Here is an 18,656-nt window from a genome sequence, read left to right as displayed (position 1 = left end):
GTTGTACTCGATTTGAATAAATCATTACCTAGATTTAAGATAAAAAGTAATAACACTGGCACTTTAGATTGTATTGGTTAGGTACTGTGAAATAATAATAACATGACAATTCTCCATAAATGACCTGATAATTTTAAAATTGAATCTACACTTATTATTATGTTAAGTTTAAATTTCAATTAAAAAAGAGATTTGAATACATTGCAAATACTGTTGCAAATTAAATGTTAATATTTTTTCTAATATTTTTGGTAGCGTGCTTTAGTGTGAAATAGAACGATAATTTGTTATCAAATTTTTGTTGTGTGATATAGTATTACTAAGTGATAGGTATTAAAATTATAAACACAATATATTGATTACAACAAAATCATGAAATAACTAATAATCCAAACATGGTTAAGGAAGTATGTAATCCAAATGAGTGTCAATAAAAGTTTTAAAGAAGTGTACCAACTGTGGAAAAATATAACATGTTGCTGAAGAATGTCGTAAACCAAACCTAGAAGCTAGTTGGTGCTTACTGTGCAATTCTATGGATCATAAGAAACCAGTTTTTCCAAAGAGTTCTTCATAATCGTTGGAAATAAATAATGAAAAACAAGTGGATAAGTCCACTGGATATGTCCAAAGTCAGTGGATATGTCGGTAGAAAATGATCCTGTAATTGTAGTACAAAAGACAGTTATATACTATTCAGAGGAAACACAGAGATAAAATTTAATGCGCTTCTTGATTCTTGAAGTGGTATTCATTAATAAACGAAAATATTGTACTTTTAGGTGTTGAGTATAATTACTCACAGTTTGTTAATAATTTTGTTGGTATTAATAATGCTAAATCAGATATTTTGGTAGTAATTAAAGCTTATCTTATAATAAGAAAAGCTAATTTAATGATAGATTTTCATACTCTGTTGTTCATACGTTGATTGTTTTTTGTGAAGGATTTTTTTTTATCAAATAAAACTATAACAGTAATTTTTGACGGTGGTGAAGTGGTGATCTAACAAAAAGTGTTGTATTCAAATAATCATTTTATTGTGGATGATGGGATTATATTATGTCAATTGATGAAAATAGATTGTCCGATAAAATAAATAGTAAATTGAAATTGAAATTAGAACCTGAAGTTGATTAAGGGGGAAAAAATTAACAGTGTGACTTATTCGATAAATGTTATGTTAAAATTCTTAAGCATAGTATTCCCAAGGTTAACTTCGAAATGATCATAAATATAAAACCTAATAATAAACCATTTTATTTTTGACTTAGAAAGTTTTTAAATTATGAATAAAAACAAATAGTTTTGATAATCAGTGAAGTAAAAATAAATTAAAAATTATTCAAAAGAGTTACTTTTCACATAGTTTTCCTATTGCATTGGTAAAAATATATCATAACATTTGAGCTTAGGTATATGTAGACTGCAGGAAATTAAATAAAATAACTATAATATCTAAATAAAACCAATTCTAGTATCTCCTTATTGTTACAGTAATTATTTAGTAAATGTATCGTCAATGTCTGATTTATGCATTTTGAAGCCTTTGGGAAAATAAAATATTTGACGTATTTATCCCCCTTCCATCCATGTGTTATATAAAATAAATTAATAATTAAAATTTGAATTTTTGGTTTTTCAATTACATAAAATATTAAAATTTATGGACTTTCATAAAAAAATTATTTTAAATATGCTTACTAGTCAGTCAACCTAAATTTATATGTTTACAAACATAATTAAATAATTTTTTTTATATTATTTATTGTAAAAAAGGTAGGAAAGTGGGAAATACTCTGTTGTACATCATTTGTACAAATTATTTGAATAAATACATTTTTATTTTGATAATAATAATAATCTTAAGTATACCTAAATAAAAATTGCTATAATTTTTTTTTTTAAATCATTTATTGATAAATACAAATTATAGAAAAACATTAAATTAATTAATAATATTAATAAAAAATAATATTCATTGATAGTCAGTTGATAATAGTGAAATCATTATATGCATATTGCATATTACCACTTAATAGTATTAAGTTAATACTAAGGGTTTGAAAATTTTAAGAATATGATTTGATACTTAACCACTTAAATCTTTAATTATGGATTATAACATTTATTTATTTATTCAAAACAATATACAAGATAGACATTGAATTTTGTTATTATTGTTATTTTTTATCACATTTGATCGATTAAAAATTAATAATATTTAATCAATTAAAATTAATGATTAGATTCAATATCATGAACAATTTTGATAAATTTAAAAAATGAAACAGTCAAGACATTTTTATTATGAAGAAATATTTTTTGTTTGTATCAAAATATAATATAATTTATTTTTATGGTTACAACATCGAGAAAATATTGTATTATACTAACTGTAAACTGTAATTGTGTACTTAAATAGAATCTGGTAGTAAATGTACAGTTGTAAAATATTTATAATTTATAGAAAAATCAAAGAAAGCATAGAAATAAATAATAGATAGTAAAGCAGGATATGGTTGAGATATATATGTCTTGAAGGAATTGGGGTAGTTTTTAAAAATGTAGGGAAACAGACAAAAACTGAAAAAGTAATCAAAAATTTGAAAGTAAAGGAAAAAAATAACATAATTTTAATTTTAATTTTAAATTGATATGTTTAATTAGAGTTGGCAATAATACTTATTTTGTAAAATGTTGCTATAGTTACAACACTTAAGATAAATTAATATAAGCGCAAGAAAAACAGCGCACGAACAAATTATTACAAACAATAATAATGTTAAACAACATTAAACTATTTGACATTATTCTTTAAGAACTATAATAAATAAATTAGTTGAAAAATTGTTGACTTACATGTATCTATTTAAAAAAGTTATATGACATCATTCAAAAATAAGTATAAGATTTAATATAATACTATTATTAATACCATTGTATTTTATAAAATTAAATTTCTGTAGTAAATTAATTATTTCAATAACCAATGAATTATTTTTTTTATTGGTTAGTTGTCTGTAATAATTTATCATATAAGGTTTAAATTAAATCTAAAACTAAATGAATAATAAATGTAATCAATAATTGAGTTGAAGCACGGTTAGCATTAAGAAAGATTCTTACTATTCGACCACAATCGAATAACAGTTAGATAGGGTGTTTTTCATGAATTTCTGTCTTATATGTTCTTATTTTCGAGTTGAAAGTACGAATAATCGGCGGCCATGAACTTTAAACGACCAATCCAAACGCATTTTTGTATCAATGTTGTGCAAGACTTTAAATTTATATACGTGAACTCGAATACGAGCTGGCTGTTATAACTTCCCCCTAACTCATGGAAAGGGCGAAGATTTCACTAGTCTAGCGTGCAGTACGGTATTTGATAGAGTAAACCCATCAGATTGACATTTTCTGTTGACGGGAAGGGTAAAAGTATACAATTCTACGACACAAAGTTTTTCTTATATTGGAATTTGATTCATTAGTTTTATTATTATTCGTGTTGGTGGTATGTTAACACTCATTTTTTTTATGATTAGGTTAGCTTTTTATATATATTTGAATAAACAGTCATTGGTTTTATTATAATTAATGTTTTTTCTTTAACTAAACTGTTTGCAATTGTATAGGTAGTAATATTTTATTTTTATTTTTTAGTTGACCGTATTGAATATATGTTACTTTCTCTATGGGAATAAATATTTGAGTTTTATTATCTGTAGTTGCGATGCTGAATCTATGATCAAAATTACATTTTGCACTTAAATTCATTCTTTGGCAAGTACACGTCATAGAGAAAATTATTTCAGTATAATTTCACTATTATCTAATATATATATTTTTTATGAAGATATGATATAAAACGTTTTTTACGTTTCGTTCTGAATAAATTTTTTCATCAGGTTTAGACAATGTTAATATAAGTTTATCACAAAAATTACGAATTATATAAATGATAAAAGAATACATACCTACAAGTCGTATAGGTTTTATATCATCTAAATATTAATTTTTGATTTAAAAGATCACGTGGTGAGTTGCTGGATGACAGCCGTTTTATAACTTTTATTCTGCTGATGTTTCGGTAATATTATATAAACATTCACTTAATAGATTTTATCATTTGTAAAAGTCGTTGAAAGCATTTAATTTAATTTATTTATACATGAAATATTAATAATTTAATTAACTACATAACTTGTTAAGTTTATACTACAATATAGGTACTTATTAATATGTCGGAGTTATGCATATTGTAAAATTATATCATGGTATTTTATTTAATAACTTTAAAATAAGAAATTAAATTAACAAAAGTTGATTGTAAAGAAGACATTTTTAAAAATGACACTTTATTTTTGAAAGGTTACATATATGTTATATAATAACAATATTATTATTTTTTTACGTTGTTTAAAGTTTATCCTTTTAAGTCAATTTATAATAGAACAAAAACTTACCATCATTTCAGCTCTGTTACATTTTCGTTTCCAAAAATTATCTGAATCTTTAATGTGTTTACTCATTAGTTTAGAAGTTTAGAACAAATGCAGCAATAGCGACTCATCACTAGAGGTGATGAATAATTTATTTGTATACTTTGAATATGATTGTATAAAATTATTATTTATTTAATAGTTTTTTGGAATCCTTCCAGTTATAGTAACAACAACTATTGTTTTTATAATGTATAGATAATAATAATATTAAATTTATAATATTGAACTTTATAAAACAGTCACCCTCCCCTCCTCGCAAAAAAAAAGAAGTAGGAAACTGATGGGTGTACTGTAAGTGTTGTGGTGTACTTCATCACTGACCAAGTCATTCTAATGGAAATGTTACATTTGAATCCAATGATAAATCATTGTGTATGAAAAAATAATTCTAAGCGAAGCTGCCAGTTTATATTACTAAGTATATTTTATGATTTATTTATTTAAATTGCTATCAAAATAATTTAATTTACTATTAGTAATATAGTAATTTGAATTAGTTTTTGACAAAAATATTGTATTTTTTATACAAATAATATTTAATTATTATAATAGTATCAACCTATATATTTATTATTATTAAAATTAATTTTATATCATATATTATTGATATAAACTTCTGAGTCAATATTAGCTTAACGTAAAGTATGAATAGTTTTGTAGTGTAAATAGGTAATAGTACACAATTCATTTAAATACCTATTTTGAAAATATTACTTTGATATTTTTATATAAAATATAGCTATACGTGTAAAAGTTAAGTCCAACTCACAATATTTTTAAATTATAACAAAATAATTAAAATCATTATTCAGTATTCTTGATTTAAATAGGGACCTATGTAATATTTGGCTGTGCCAAGTCGTCACAAATCCAAACCATATTACAGGCGTTCTAATCAATAGCCTTCCGTCTTGTCACTTCTGCACTTTGGAAAATATCCAACGACACATTTCTCAACGATTTAAAAATTGAAACAGTACCTATATCAATTAGCAACCAAACATTACACTAGATTTCACTCTAAGCAACTAATCTATTTTATAATTTCCTCATTCTCGTGTAAATCTCTTCCTGGAAATTCAATTTGTCATTTGTAACGTCAATGGTGTAGAGACTTATTACAAGTAAATACGTAACATATAATAATCATTGCGTTGCACTCTAATACTGGATGGCATTCCTTTTCATATAATCAATGTTAAAATTTGTATAGTATATTATTATCATATTTTTTTATTAAACCTACTCTATAAATATAGATTGTTAAATTTTTAGAAATTAAATGTTTAACTTCGTCCAAATTTATTTGAATTTTAGTTATTTATTAAAAAAATAATTATACTTATATATTTACTCATGGAAAAATTTAAATTAAATTTTCAATTTGTAGGTATGAATCAGGTTTCTGATTTAGTAAAAAAACATTTTTATTGACGATAATTGAAAACTTTTTGACTTTTTTCTCTCGAAAGAACAAGCCATCTTATTTGTTACCAGAAACCAATCTCAAAGTTGAGAAAAATGCATTTTCTAAAGTATTTATGATGTATACAGACAAATAAAAACGTTATGAAATCAATACATTTTTCGTATCACCTACTGTAAATGTAATATGTAGGGTTGTTACCGATTATCATAACTTTTTACTTAGTTAATTATAACTATATGTTATTAATTGCTAAGTTATATTTGATGGTTGATTGATTTTAAAAATATCCGTGTTTATTATTAATAAACATATACAAGATAAGTTTACATAGTGAAAATCAATTATTGATTGATGTAATATATATTTTATTCTGTATATTTAAAGCTAATATAGCAATTTCAGCCAATAAAACTGTTGTATGGCTTATTTTGCAAAATTCTGTTTTCGTTAATAATTTAGTATGGACGAAACCATACATTTTACCAATAAATTGTATTATTTTATATTGTTTATAATCAGTTTAAGTATATAATTTTTATATTTTTAGTGAAGTGAAGAAAGAGTCTTTTTTAAATTGATGTTTTTTTTTTTTTTTTAATTAGTATATCTTGTGATTATTCTTTAATGAAGTAATAGTGTTACACCACAATTTCATATAATAAGATATATTTTAGTTGAAAATGTTATATGATTGGTAATTAGATAGTAAAATTTGCATCATGCTTGTTTTTAATAAACTTGTTTAAACGAAAAACAAAAGTTGTTACAATATAATTTCTACAGAATTAATATTTAAATAAAATTATTCTTCATCGTATTTAATATTTAGTTCAGTTTTAAACAAATTTAATCTAGCTGAATTTTGTTTTTGAGATTATTTTTGTGCAATAATTTATGATATCCTGTAATGTACCATAATAGCATAGGTACTATTATATTACATATTTTTAATATTGACAATTAGCTGGTATTTTAAAATATTGTCTTTTATCTATAATCTATCTGTTATTTAAACTATTCAACAATACATTTTATAATGATACAATAGGTACTTATAAGTATAAATTATAATTCAACTATTCCTTTTTTTTTTATAAATATAATTTCTACCTGCTACTGTTATTATAAGATAATTATTTTAAATTCTGTGCACAATAATGAATGTATTGATTTCACAATGATATATATTTTTATTTTTTATTTTTGTGCTTAAAGATACTTTTTATGGTAGTAAGAATGATTTAGTTTTAACTTTAAAATGTATTCTGATAGAAATGTGATATTTGTAGGAATATTGAGATCAAAAGAAAAATATTCTTCTAATAATTTTCTAATAATTAGAGGAAATAACTTTTGACAAAACACTTGAAATTTTTTATACCATCATTTTAAAAAGATTGTGAATCTTTTTTGTTATTAATAGACATTTTTTTTTCTAAAAATATTAATAAAAAAAAAATTTTCTCAATCAAAAACTTTAAAAACTGAATACAAGATTCGTCATAAATCTTTATGTAGGAATTTAAAAATAGTTAAGTGTAATATATAGTAACTATTTATGAGCATTTGTAGTTAAAATTATGATGAATTTAAATATTTACACGTAGAATTACTTCTCTTTCTTATACTTGGTTTTTAACATGTTTTTAGTTCATTTTAATATGATTCAAAAACTATTTCTTAGAAACTTGGGTACATTTTATTGTTAATTTAACTATAATTTTCTATAATATAAAATAAATATTAGTTAAACCTATTTATAGGTGCATATGCAGTTTTTATTTTTAACTGTTGATAAAATTGTGTAGACTCAGCCAAAACTTCAAAAGGCTCGAAAATTTAACACAAAACTACACTTTCTTACGTAATATTTATTTTAGCAGTTTTAAAATGTTTAAAATACGCAGCATGACTTTTTTTATAAGCATCTGAAGTTGAAATTATGACACTTTACATTTCTAAAATCACAAAAATTTGCAAATTCTTTTGTAGTTAATTTATAATATGTATGAAATGTTAAATTTTTTTAGTTAAAAGTTGATTGTTTAATACAAATTTCTTCATTAATAGTTCTTATTGAAACCTAAAATTCTAAAAACACAAAACCATGTTTTCATTATAGACGTTTGAATTTCAAAAATTGACGAAATAGGATTCTTTAACAAAGAATAACAATTCTTAATTATTTTGTTTTAATATTACAATACACGTGAGGACTCGAAGCTTTTACGTGTATTAATATTATATTTACTAACGCAATGGAACTTTCAAAATTGGTGTTATTTTTTCACCCAAAAATGACATCATTGTTTTCACTCATTTCATATCTTTAACCTGCAATATTATGATAAAATTAGTTTTTTCTTTTCGTACACATAGTATTATGTTTAAAATTACAGTATTGCCTCAAAATAGTTTTTGTCTTTATTAATATGTCCGATATATTGTTATAATTAATAATAGCTGAATAACAATACTAATTTGAGTAATAGTGTGTATTATTATAATAATCTTATCTATGATACTTGATTTAGAATCTACATCAATAGACGGACGTAATAAAATTAGTATTATTGATATATTGCAGTGAAATAACAATTAATATGATCAAGTTGTAGGTTAGTTATTAATTTGAATATGTCATTCATTTAACTTATATAATAATTATTTGAATGTACATAAACAGTAAACACAGTACATTTTTGGAGAGTTACAAATTTCGCTTCCTCGTAGTGCTTTATAGGTTATGCTAAATGGCTTTATTAAATTAATTTTGAGATAATGCGCCAAACAATGTAGAATGTGTAACCGTGGGCAAAAAAATGCAATCATTTTAAAGCAAAAGAGGAATTTTTCGTATTATATTTGGTCGAAAAGAGGAAGGTAATTTTTTAGGGAAATGAGTTATGCTCATTAAAACATTAAAACATTTTGATTTATTTTGATTGATTATTTGTATCGTAGCACTAATAGTAAAATAAATTATTAATTTTAAATAAATAATATAATTTGATTAGTGGTTAGTGGTATAGGTTGACGACAGTTCTGTTTAGAATTATTTTCATTGACTTTAAATTTAATATAATTTATTCATTACAAAGGTTCACTCAATGAGGAGGTACTACATTCGTCACTAATTTTAGGTACAGCAGAACAACTATTTACTTGCTATTGTTGCTAATATCTTTAAACATTTTATCTTATACTTTGTTTTTGTTTATGAATAGTAATTTATACGTAAACAATATAAATGTATTAAATAATATTTTTTTAATACAATTTATTCGAAAGATTAAAATGCATGTACAAGTAATGTACAATAAGTAATTTATTTATAATGAACTATAAGTAATAAAAAAATTAGGTTTAGACGCCAATGTCCTCATCATTTTAAATTAGTGAAATGTTCAAGTCTTGGTTCTAGTTCCGATTGAGCCATCTGGGTGGATTCCCGAGAAGTATGTTTGATAACCAATAAGTTAGTTGAAATTGAATTGAAATTTTACATAAAAATGTTTGTAAAATGCACATGTAGTAATATTGATTGATATTATTCAAACGATTTGTTTGAGTTAAATCACGGTTATTTAGTACAGATAGATACCTGGAAAGCTTGGGGAATTACTAATAGTTATTCGAATTTTTAGAAGAAACTAAGATTACAATGCCATATTTCCATATTTACATAGTATAGTCGTAGGAAAATTTTGTATAAGATAAATTTAAGGGATGTAATGTTAAATTTGAACATATATATTGTCTTAACAAGTTAAGTTTGAAGTTAAGCTTTTTGTGTTAAAAGTTGTGAAAAGGAGACCAGGTTAAACGTCATTTCAGTATTCGGTAAATATATTTAACCTCAGATGGGTAATGCATTGATAGTGAATAATCTTAGTTGAAATATTGCTAGAGATGAATGAAATTGTGACAAAAAAAGAAATTTGATTCGTTAATTTATGTATATTTCCTAAATATATGTTTTATTTCACTTAATTTAAGCAAAAATAATCGATTTTGTAGCTAATAATTTAAAATATATATTTCTAAATTTAGATAATCATTGACATATTGTATTTAAAGAAGTAAATAAATAAGAAATAAATGAGAAATTATAGAGTAGCCAAAGTAAGTATTAATTTTCTATAAAACACCAATAATTATTATTTGATGCTGAATTAACGCTATTGAGTTAATATTTTCAAAATTAATGCTTTTTACTAGAATCTTTTAATTTTACCGGATTTACTGATTTCGGTTTTAGTTACTGAGAAAATATTTACCAATTTTTTTAGAACTCTTTACTTATTTTTTTTTAATGATTCTGGTTTTGGAAGATGATTCCGGTTTGATTAAAAATGTATAATCACATATTATAGGTAGATATGTACATATATTATATACAATAAAAAAATAATACATTTTTCTAGTAGAGAATATAAAAAATAAAAAAAATAAATGATTTTTTTATGTATACCTACAATTTGTATCATAATAATATTGTTCCATATGGAACTATATTACGTCATAAATTTTAGTTCAATTAATTTGAATGTAATTTTGTTAACTGTAGATAGGTATTTATAGCAAATTAATTTTTCATACATTGGGTGGATGTATTGATAAATCTGTAATATTTCTTAAATTTTTTTTGTAAAGGCGTTTAAAAATCATTTTAACCAGACATTAATTTTCATTTTTTTTTCAACTAAAAATTTTATATTATAAATTTATAATTTAGTCTTTTAAGGAAGTAAGTTATTATTATGGAAATTAAATTATATTTTAAATAAAGTATATGAATAAAGTATTGAATCGTTTAATTTGAGAAGTGTTTTACTTGTATTATGATCAATATTTTGATTTTAAGATTGAAAATCAGTTTTATAATAATTATTCTAAAGTTCTGTTCTTATTTTATTTTAAATAAAGGTTTTGTTTCATGTTTCAGAAACTTATATTTTTAAATTCTGGTTCCAGAACCAGTTCTTTAGATTCATTTTCAGTTTTTGGCTCTATATAATTGATTTTTTTTATCAAAAAATATTTGTTGATCTGATATCAGTTATACCCGTATTATCTTGTATATATATTGTTTTGATGTACCTATAAAATATATTTATATGCTCCTTCCTATAAAATGTATGGCTGTAATATATTCTATGAATGAAAGAAAACATTTTACGGCAATGAAAAGTAGTTTCGTTAAATAATTACCATGTAATTAAACAACAAACAAATAATAGTTATGCACATTGTAAAAATAATAAATAAACATTAATATAATTATTTGTATACAATATATAGAACTCATTTCACTCAAAAAGTATTTAGATGTTAAGACATAAACAAAAATTTAGTCTGAGTACTGACTGGCTCACAACTTTATTTAATTTTTTTTTATAATATATAATGTAATAAAAAAGAAGACATTTTTTTTTTTATATATATTTACAGGTTGTATAAAATCTAATAAAACACAAACCCATATTTTCATATATAAATCGATAAGATTGAATCTACAATACAGAAAAGAATATTTTGTATAACATCAAATTTTTATCGACCACAACTTATTTTATATATATGATATTTTATATAAGGTTTTTTGATTATACGAAAGATTATGATAAAAGTATCACTTCCTGTAGACATGTATGCTGTAGTTATTCTATATTACTGTAGTATTTAATACTTACAAAGTACGGCATTAACGTATATGCGTATTTGTCGATTAATAATACAGTCCAGTAAACTCTATAGCATTCATAGAATGTAAAAATGGTAAAAAAGTGTTATATAATTTACTGCAAATTTGGAGATGTTACAAAAAATATTATTTCGTTAGTGTAAATTGTTAAAAGAAAAAGTATTTTTTTTAAATTTATTTAACAGTGAATTTTTCATGCATATATGATATTGGTATCATGTTATTAATTATTAATAATTATTATGTATGATATCACAACCAAGAGCCATGCAGTACAATCCATGGGTAAAAAAATATTTTATGGTGTGTAAAAGGAATGCCATTTATTTAAGGTATAATTCATGGCGAAAAAAAACTATCTGAAATTTATTCAACTACTTCTAATGTTGATTTAAACTTACGTAAGATATTTCAGCTCTTAGAAAATGTATTTAGACATACAATTTTACCAACAAATCCAACTTGTATAAATGAAGAACACGGCGTTATTAATTTTTTAAAACCTGTAACGTTAAATAAAAGAACTGTTTAGTGATTAATGATAAAACTTTAAATATATGTAACTATTTTTTTCTTGTGGAACTAATTTAAGCATTCTGCGTAAAATTGAAACAATATAATATATTTACATATTTACTGAACCTTTCTATACTGTACAGTGTACACATGTAGATTAAAAGTGTTTACTATTTGAAGATTTTTCCATCGAAGGTAGTGAAAACGCGGTGATACCCTATTGATCGGTGAAGCCTGATTGATTATGATCGTTACTGGCCAACCTTTTTAACGAACCGATTGAGCAAGATAAAAAAAATTTGTGTACAACATTTTTTTTTTTTTTAACTTTTATTTATAATACATACAATCTATAAATACATTTTACAATAAGCATGTTTGAGGAATTACGTTTAATGATATGATTGACTTGATGAAGAAATTAATTTTTTTTGTGTACAACATTTTAGTCAGATTTTTACTAGTACGTATGTTATGTAGATTACTAATAGGTAACTTGCATATTAGTTGAAAAATACCCACGGAAGTTGAAAATAACTGGGATAGATAGGAAACTAGGATTTTATCTAGAACGATTGCAATAAATTGTGATTGTTATTGTAAGTACCTACTCTGTAAGTAAAACTTGGTCACAGTTAGTCTGTGATGTTACCTCGCACTCGTGTTCCTTCAAAAATGGTATATATTTTGCAAATTTTATGATTTTTTACGATGGAAAATAATAAAATGCAAATTATTTTATCCAAGGGAGGCAAAGAGTTGAAAAAAGTTGGAACTTTCAAAATAGAGGTTTATTGGGTCGAGAATAAACCAATAAAGGATTTTTTATCTATAAATATTTACGTTTAAATGTATTTTATTTTTTATTAATAATATTCTATACAAAGACAAGTATAAAGTGAAAACGTCACACTTATTTTCGTACGCAATCGTGTTGTTTTTTAGGGTTTTTTTGATTTCTATTGTATGATTGCAACCGTGCTCAATCGGGTTGTGAAAAGGTCAATCTTATTCAATCGGGTTCCAGCCGCTTGAGTGAAACCTCTCTTAATGAATACCTCTCCCAATGGTGGACGTTGGGAGAGGTTTCACTATACCTATAGGTATATAGTTTTATGTATTATTAGTGTACATTTAACTAACCTAACTTTAGTTTTTTAATGACCACTTCCATTATCAAAAATTTAAAAGAAGTTTTATGTTTATAGTAGGGATCGATAAATATAAATTGTTTTTAAATATAAAATCATTGTTTTATGATTAACTATAGACGTTTTATAATATTTATAATAATTTGTATTAAGTATTTAATGTTATTTTAATAAGTTTTTTTTTTATCTAAAATAATATAGTAATTTCATTATTTCAATTTACTGAAGGTTTAATGTTTTAACATAAATATTATATCTAAATTGAGACCCGAAATTGTTTATTTTCGTAATCTTAATGGTGGACTCGAAATGTTTAAATATTTATTCTATAAAAGATACTTTTAAAATTTAATGTTTTAGATTCTTTGTTTACAAAATAGACAACTATAACTATTCTATTTCAATTAGGTATGTTTCAGTATTTAAGTTTTTAAAGTTTACGGGCTATTTTTGTACAGAGTACTCTATATTTCTTAAAAGTTTACTTACCGCTTATGATAATTCCAAGTTTCGTAAATATAATTTATAAATAAAATAAAATGGTATAATTAATTCAAGAATAATCGTTTATATTTGATATTTATTTTGATTAACCTTACAATTATTATCTTTGTAACTTTCCATGTATTATTTTTTTGTTCTTGTAATCTACTTCTTTTAGCTACCTATTTTAACATTAGGTTCGTACTTTTAATATAGTATATATAAATACATTTGTACATTATTATGCCTTAAATATTATAATTTTAGTATTTAATAAGCATTTTACATTATTAATTACGGGTTCTTGTATTACTTTTGTAAAATAAAAGTGATATTAAAATATATGTATAAATGAACACAGACCCGATCGTAGTCAAAATAAACTTATACGCAATAGTTATAATATCCATATACTTTAACTTCTTGATTTCATGTACAAGGTGATTCAACAAGTTTGCTCATCCTATTTTTTCTATAATAATGAATATATTTAAATCCTTATTTTTGGATTTCTTATTTCTTACTTAAGGAGTATATTTTTAAATAGTTGTATTTGCTTTAAAATCTATTGTAAAAAATATTTTTTCTAATTTGGAAATAAGAATTTTGTTTTATTACAGAACATTAATTTATGATATAAAAATCTAAATGATTGAAAATATAACTTAAAGTTTTACTTAAAAATTTCAAAAATCAGAATTTAAATGAAAAATGTATGAAGGGAAGAATAGGTGAGTTTGGTTGATTAATCGCCCTACACATTTCCAAACGCATATAACATAATTTGTCGGAGTGGTTTAATAGAATGTTCTTTGGCTCTCCCTTTATTTTTGAATTTTAAAATGATTTTACACATTAGAGATTCTTGATAATTAGAAATGTGATTAATAATTATATACGTGTCTATTCTGTCCTTTAATAAAACGATTCATGATTACTTTAATGAACCCACATTAATATTTATTGTACTTTGAAAACTAAAGGTCAGTCTGCTCACATAAAAACTATATATTATTTACAATATTTCCATTTTGATTTTCTGAGTATTATAGATGTATAAAGCAACGGCTTTATAGTTACTAATTAATAGTCTTCCTTTATTCGATTTCATAAATTTAAAAGTCTTAATAAATACGTATTTACACTACGTGCATGCTAATATCCTGGTTTTTATCCGCAATTTATGTGTCGAAAATGAAACGTGTTCAATATTTATTGATGTTTTATAGTTAAATAAAATGAAATGTGTTTAACTTTACATCAGGTACTAGGACGTAAACACATATAAACAATGCGTTATAAATATGCTAGAATCAGCTGATCTATCTATAAAATAATACTAGGTAGATCGTAAAGGATCTATTCAATTTAATGTCACCTAATAGAAAAACTATATATTATTAAAGATACTTGGAAATAGCTGAATAAGTCAAAAGAATAGATAAATAAATTGTCAATTATTATTATTTTTACTAAGTTTTTAATGGTATTGATTGGAGTTTTGTAGTGGTTACGTGTACCTAAATGAAGAGGGAGTAAATTGTAATTTGTTAATTTACTTACTCAATCATATATTGTGAAAAATTAAATGTATAAATTGTAATATAGCTACATATAGGAGTATAAATACATAAATATAAATTATAACTATGAATGTAGTAATGTTTTAGTAAATAATAAGTTACATTCTAACATTTTATTTTATAGTAGTGATAGAGAAATTTAGCTGTATTCATTAAATTCATAGGTATCTGCATAGTTAAACACTATACATGAATGGGTACATTTGGAAAAAGGAACACGTCCAATATTTTGAAATTTTCAGAGTTTTATAGAAATATGTTATTTGTATCAAAACACATTATTTGGCGTGAAAACAAAACATATCTATATATTCCTATAGTAACAGTATGTGTATCTTTTTACCTTTTAATATACCTTTTTCAAATAACCCATTCTATTAAGTTATAGAAAATATATTAGAGGAATTAATAGAACGTGATTTATATGCACTAAAATGTTAAAATATAAATTAAAAAATTGGGTTCAACAATTAATAAAAAAAAACTGAATAGGTACCATTTATCTTGGTCAAGTTACACTTCAACTAATTTATATAATACAATTTGACTATTAGATAAAAAGATTAGGTACCTACCTTAAATTCCTTAAATAACCACGGAAAAAATTCAATAACAAAGATTTATTTTTCAGTATTTTTAAAAAAGACTCGACAAACACTAGGTAATTATTTTGTCATGATCGATGTAATAATGTCCACAATTTGAGATCTGAATCAATATTTTTTGTTTCTAGTATACATCTTTTGCTAAATACTAGTATAGATAATATCATAACTGCAGATAATAATTCAAAAATTCCATATAAATATATATTAATTTATTTAAATATTAATTATTAAATAAAAATTCAAATAGATAGATAATAATATTTTTGAAAATATTTGGAAAAAATATAAATTTATTATAAATTTTGAAATCTAGAATTAAAATTAACATTTATTCATATTTTGAAACTCTATGCAGTGAAATAAATATTGAGCGTTCATATAATACCACACAATTAACCAGTATAAATATGCAAGTGTATACAAATTTACGCTAAAGTTATTAGTTTGAAATTATTGAAATTAGAACAACTGCTTAACTAGTTAATAATTTAACTAATTTAATGATGGAACACAGCACTCAGTTTAGAAATTCTGAAACATTAACATCTAATAAATCTTCATGAAAATAATTTGAATATATTATAACATTGTTATTGTTGTAAATATAATACTTATTGAACCTTTTAATACTAGTTAAAAAAAAAAAAAAAACGAAAGTACTATGAGTATTTTTAATCCAATTTTAACATTTATGGTTTTCGGATTGTTTTAGTGAAATTTCTGGAATAAAAAGGATAAAATATTCCCAAGAGTGAGTGTGCCCCCATCTACCTATTACCCTCATTCAAACGTCACCGGATATTGGTAACTATGGCAACAACCATCGCGATAGACAGACAGCTGACATAAAGGGTAGGTACAATAAGGTACGTTACTATAATGCAGCTAGAATAATATAATATAGAGACCTATAACAGCTAAAGCCTAAAACTAATACAATAATTAAATGATAACTATGGGTATAATAAAAATTGAAATTTAATTGTTGGAAAATATTATTCCGGTAATTATTATAATATAGGTACGTTAACAGTTATAACTTTCAAGTACTTCCAGTGATTTGTTTTTAAGCTACAACCATATAAAAAATCGATTTTGTCAAAAACTGTTTTTGCGTAAAAATTCCCGTTTTTACGTCACTTTTTTTTGTTTTCCCAGATTTTTTTGAAAACTACTGGAAAATTTTTTCTTTTGACCTTTATAATGCACCAAGGTCCAAGGATATTCACTTTACCATCGGAAACCACCCCCGAAGTTTTAAATTGAAGCATTATTTCGACAAGTTATGCTGTACAAAGACAAAAAAAAACACACATCATTGTAAAATCAATACATTCATCACTTCGTTCAGAATCTAAAACGTATAACCTATATTAGATACTATTTTAATAATTGTATAATATTATGTATTATAATAAAATTCTCAATACACAATTTCTATGATTATAATAATACTATAATTAGATATACTTATGAATATTTTCATTCAATATAGGTACAATTTAAAGTCATGTAGAGAGAATCATCGATGCAGGATATCGATTAGTTAAAATGCCGAGTACTACTATCCACTGGCTACGGATGAATCATTATGCACGTTGACCAGGACTGGCACAATGGTAAGGTCATATTATTTACAGTGAGAATGCGTATTAGAAAATTTACAAACCACGATTTTTTTTATACGAATCAAGTTGTTTTAAATTTTAATGAAATCTAATTGGCTCCAACTCCTTACAGTGTCGATAAAAATATTTTGGGCGCCTAAAAAAACTTGAAAATTTAATAAAAGATTTCTTATAAGTTGTTTTTATTGTAGTTAAAATAATCAAAAATCGTTAATCACAATTTTTTTTACAAGCATTGAAAGTTAACATTTTTATGAAATATGTCACAATTGCGAAAATGTACAAGTACTATATTACAATATTAAGTACTTGAAAATTCATAACATTTTTGTATTTATATCTAAGGTTAAAAAATTCAACACTAAGTTTTTCTTCAAATAGCTATAGAGAAATCTGGAAGCCTCATTATAAGAAAAATGTTATGAATTTTAAATTTTTACGAAATCGCGTAACGATAACGGTTTATCCTCAAATGATTTTTAATATTTGTTATTATTCAAAAAGTATAAGCCGTAGATACTTGAAAATTTTACCAATTCTTTAGATTGGCATTTTCTTATCAAAATATGTTACTTATTTTAAGGCTATGTATAGGCATTTGAAACATTTGTTTTTGTTTAGTTATTTTTTTTATAAATATCGATGTAATATAATATTAAACGTAAGTATTCCAAACTGGAACTAAAAAAATAAAAAATATACATTAACTGTTATTTTTTATTAACAATTAAAATATTTATGCATTTTAATGACGAATAACAATTTTAATTATTTTGTTATAAAACAAAAACATAATTTGTGGGGAAATTGAAAGTTTTAATTATATTATTATAAATTTTACTATAGAAAACAAAATTTTTGATTTATTTTAAGATATTAACTATTTTTTTTTTTACGATATTTACATAAATATGTTATAAGATTTTGAGTTTAAATAAATTGGTATAATATATAGTGTAAATACTAAACACATATAATTACAATAATTAAATACTAATAACATAACAAATGCAATATTTTTTGAAAAATTATGTCAACCCATC

At 23.3% G+C, this 18,656-nt stretch overlaps 1 protein-coding gene across 5 annotated transcripts in view; it reads left to right on the top strand.

The window, feature by feature from the left end:
- LOC114120912 (D(4) dopamine receptor-like) overlaps nucleotides 1–18,656 on the top strand; it is a 123,451-nt gene that overhangs the window by 11,518 nt on the left and 93,277 nt on the right. For 2 of the 5 annotated variants that reach the window (XM_027983027.2, XM_027983010.2), the window contains 2 exons: nucleotides 16,698–16,837; nucleotides 17,481–17,604. In XM_027983027.2, the coding sequence (XP_027838828.1) occupies nucleotides 17,577–17,604 (28 nt within the window). In that variant the 5' untranslated portion in view covers nucleotides 16,698–16,837; nucleotides 17,481–17,576. Of the gene's footprint in view, nucleotides 1–16,697; nucleotides 16,852–17,143; nucleotides 17,347–17,480; nucleotides 17,605–18,656 lie in introns of all 5 variants that reach the window. The other 3 variants (XM_050199880.1, XM_050199879.1, XM_027983019.2) reach the window with 3 other exon arrangements.

The sequence above is a fragment of the Aphis gossypii genome, chromosome 2 (assembly GCF_020184175.1).
Source record: "Aphis gossypii isolate Hap1 chromosome 2, ASM2018417v2, whole genome shotgun sequence".
Classification (NCBI taxonomy): Eukaryota; Metazoa; Arthropoda; class Insecta; order Hemiptera; family Aphididae; genus Aphis; species Aphis gossypii.
The sequence above is the reverse complement of the archived record's forward strand: the minus strand, read 5'-3'. Positions and strand labels throughout refer to the sequence as shown.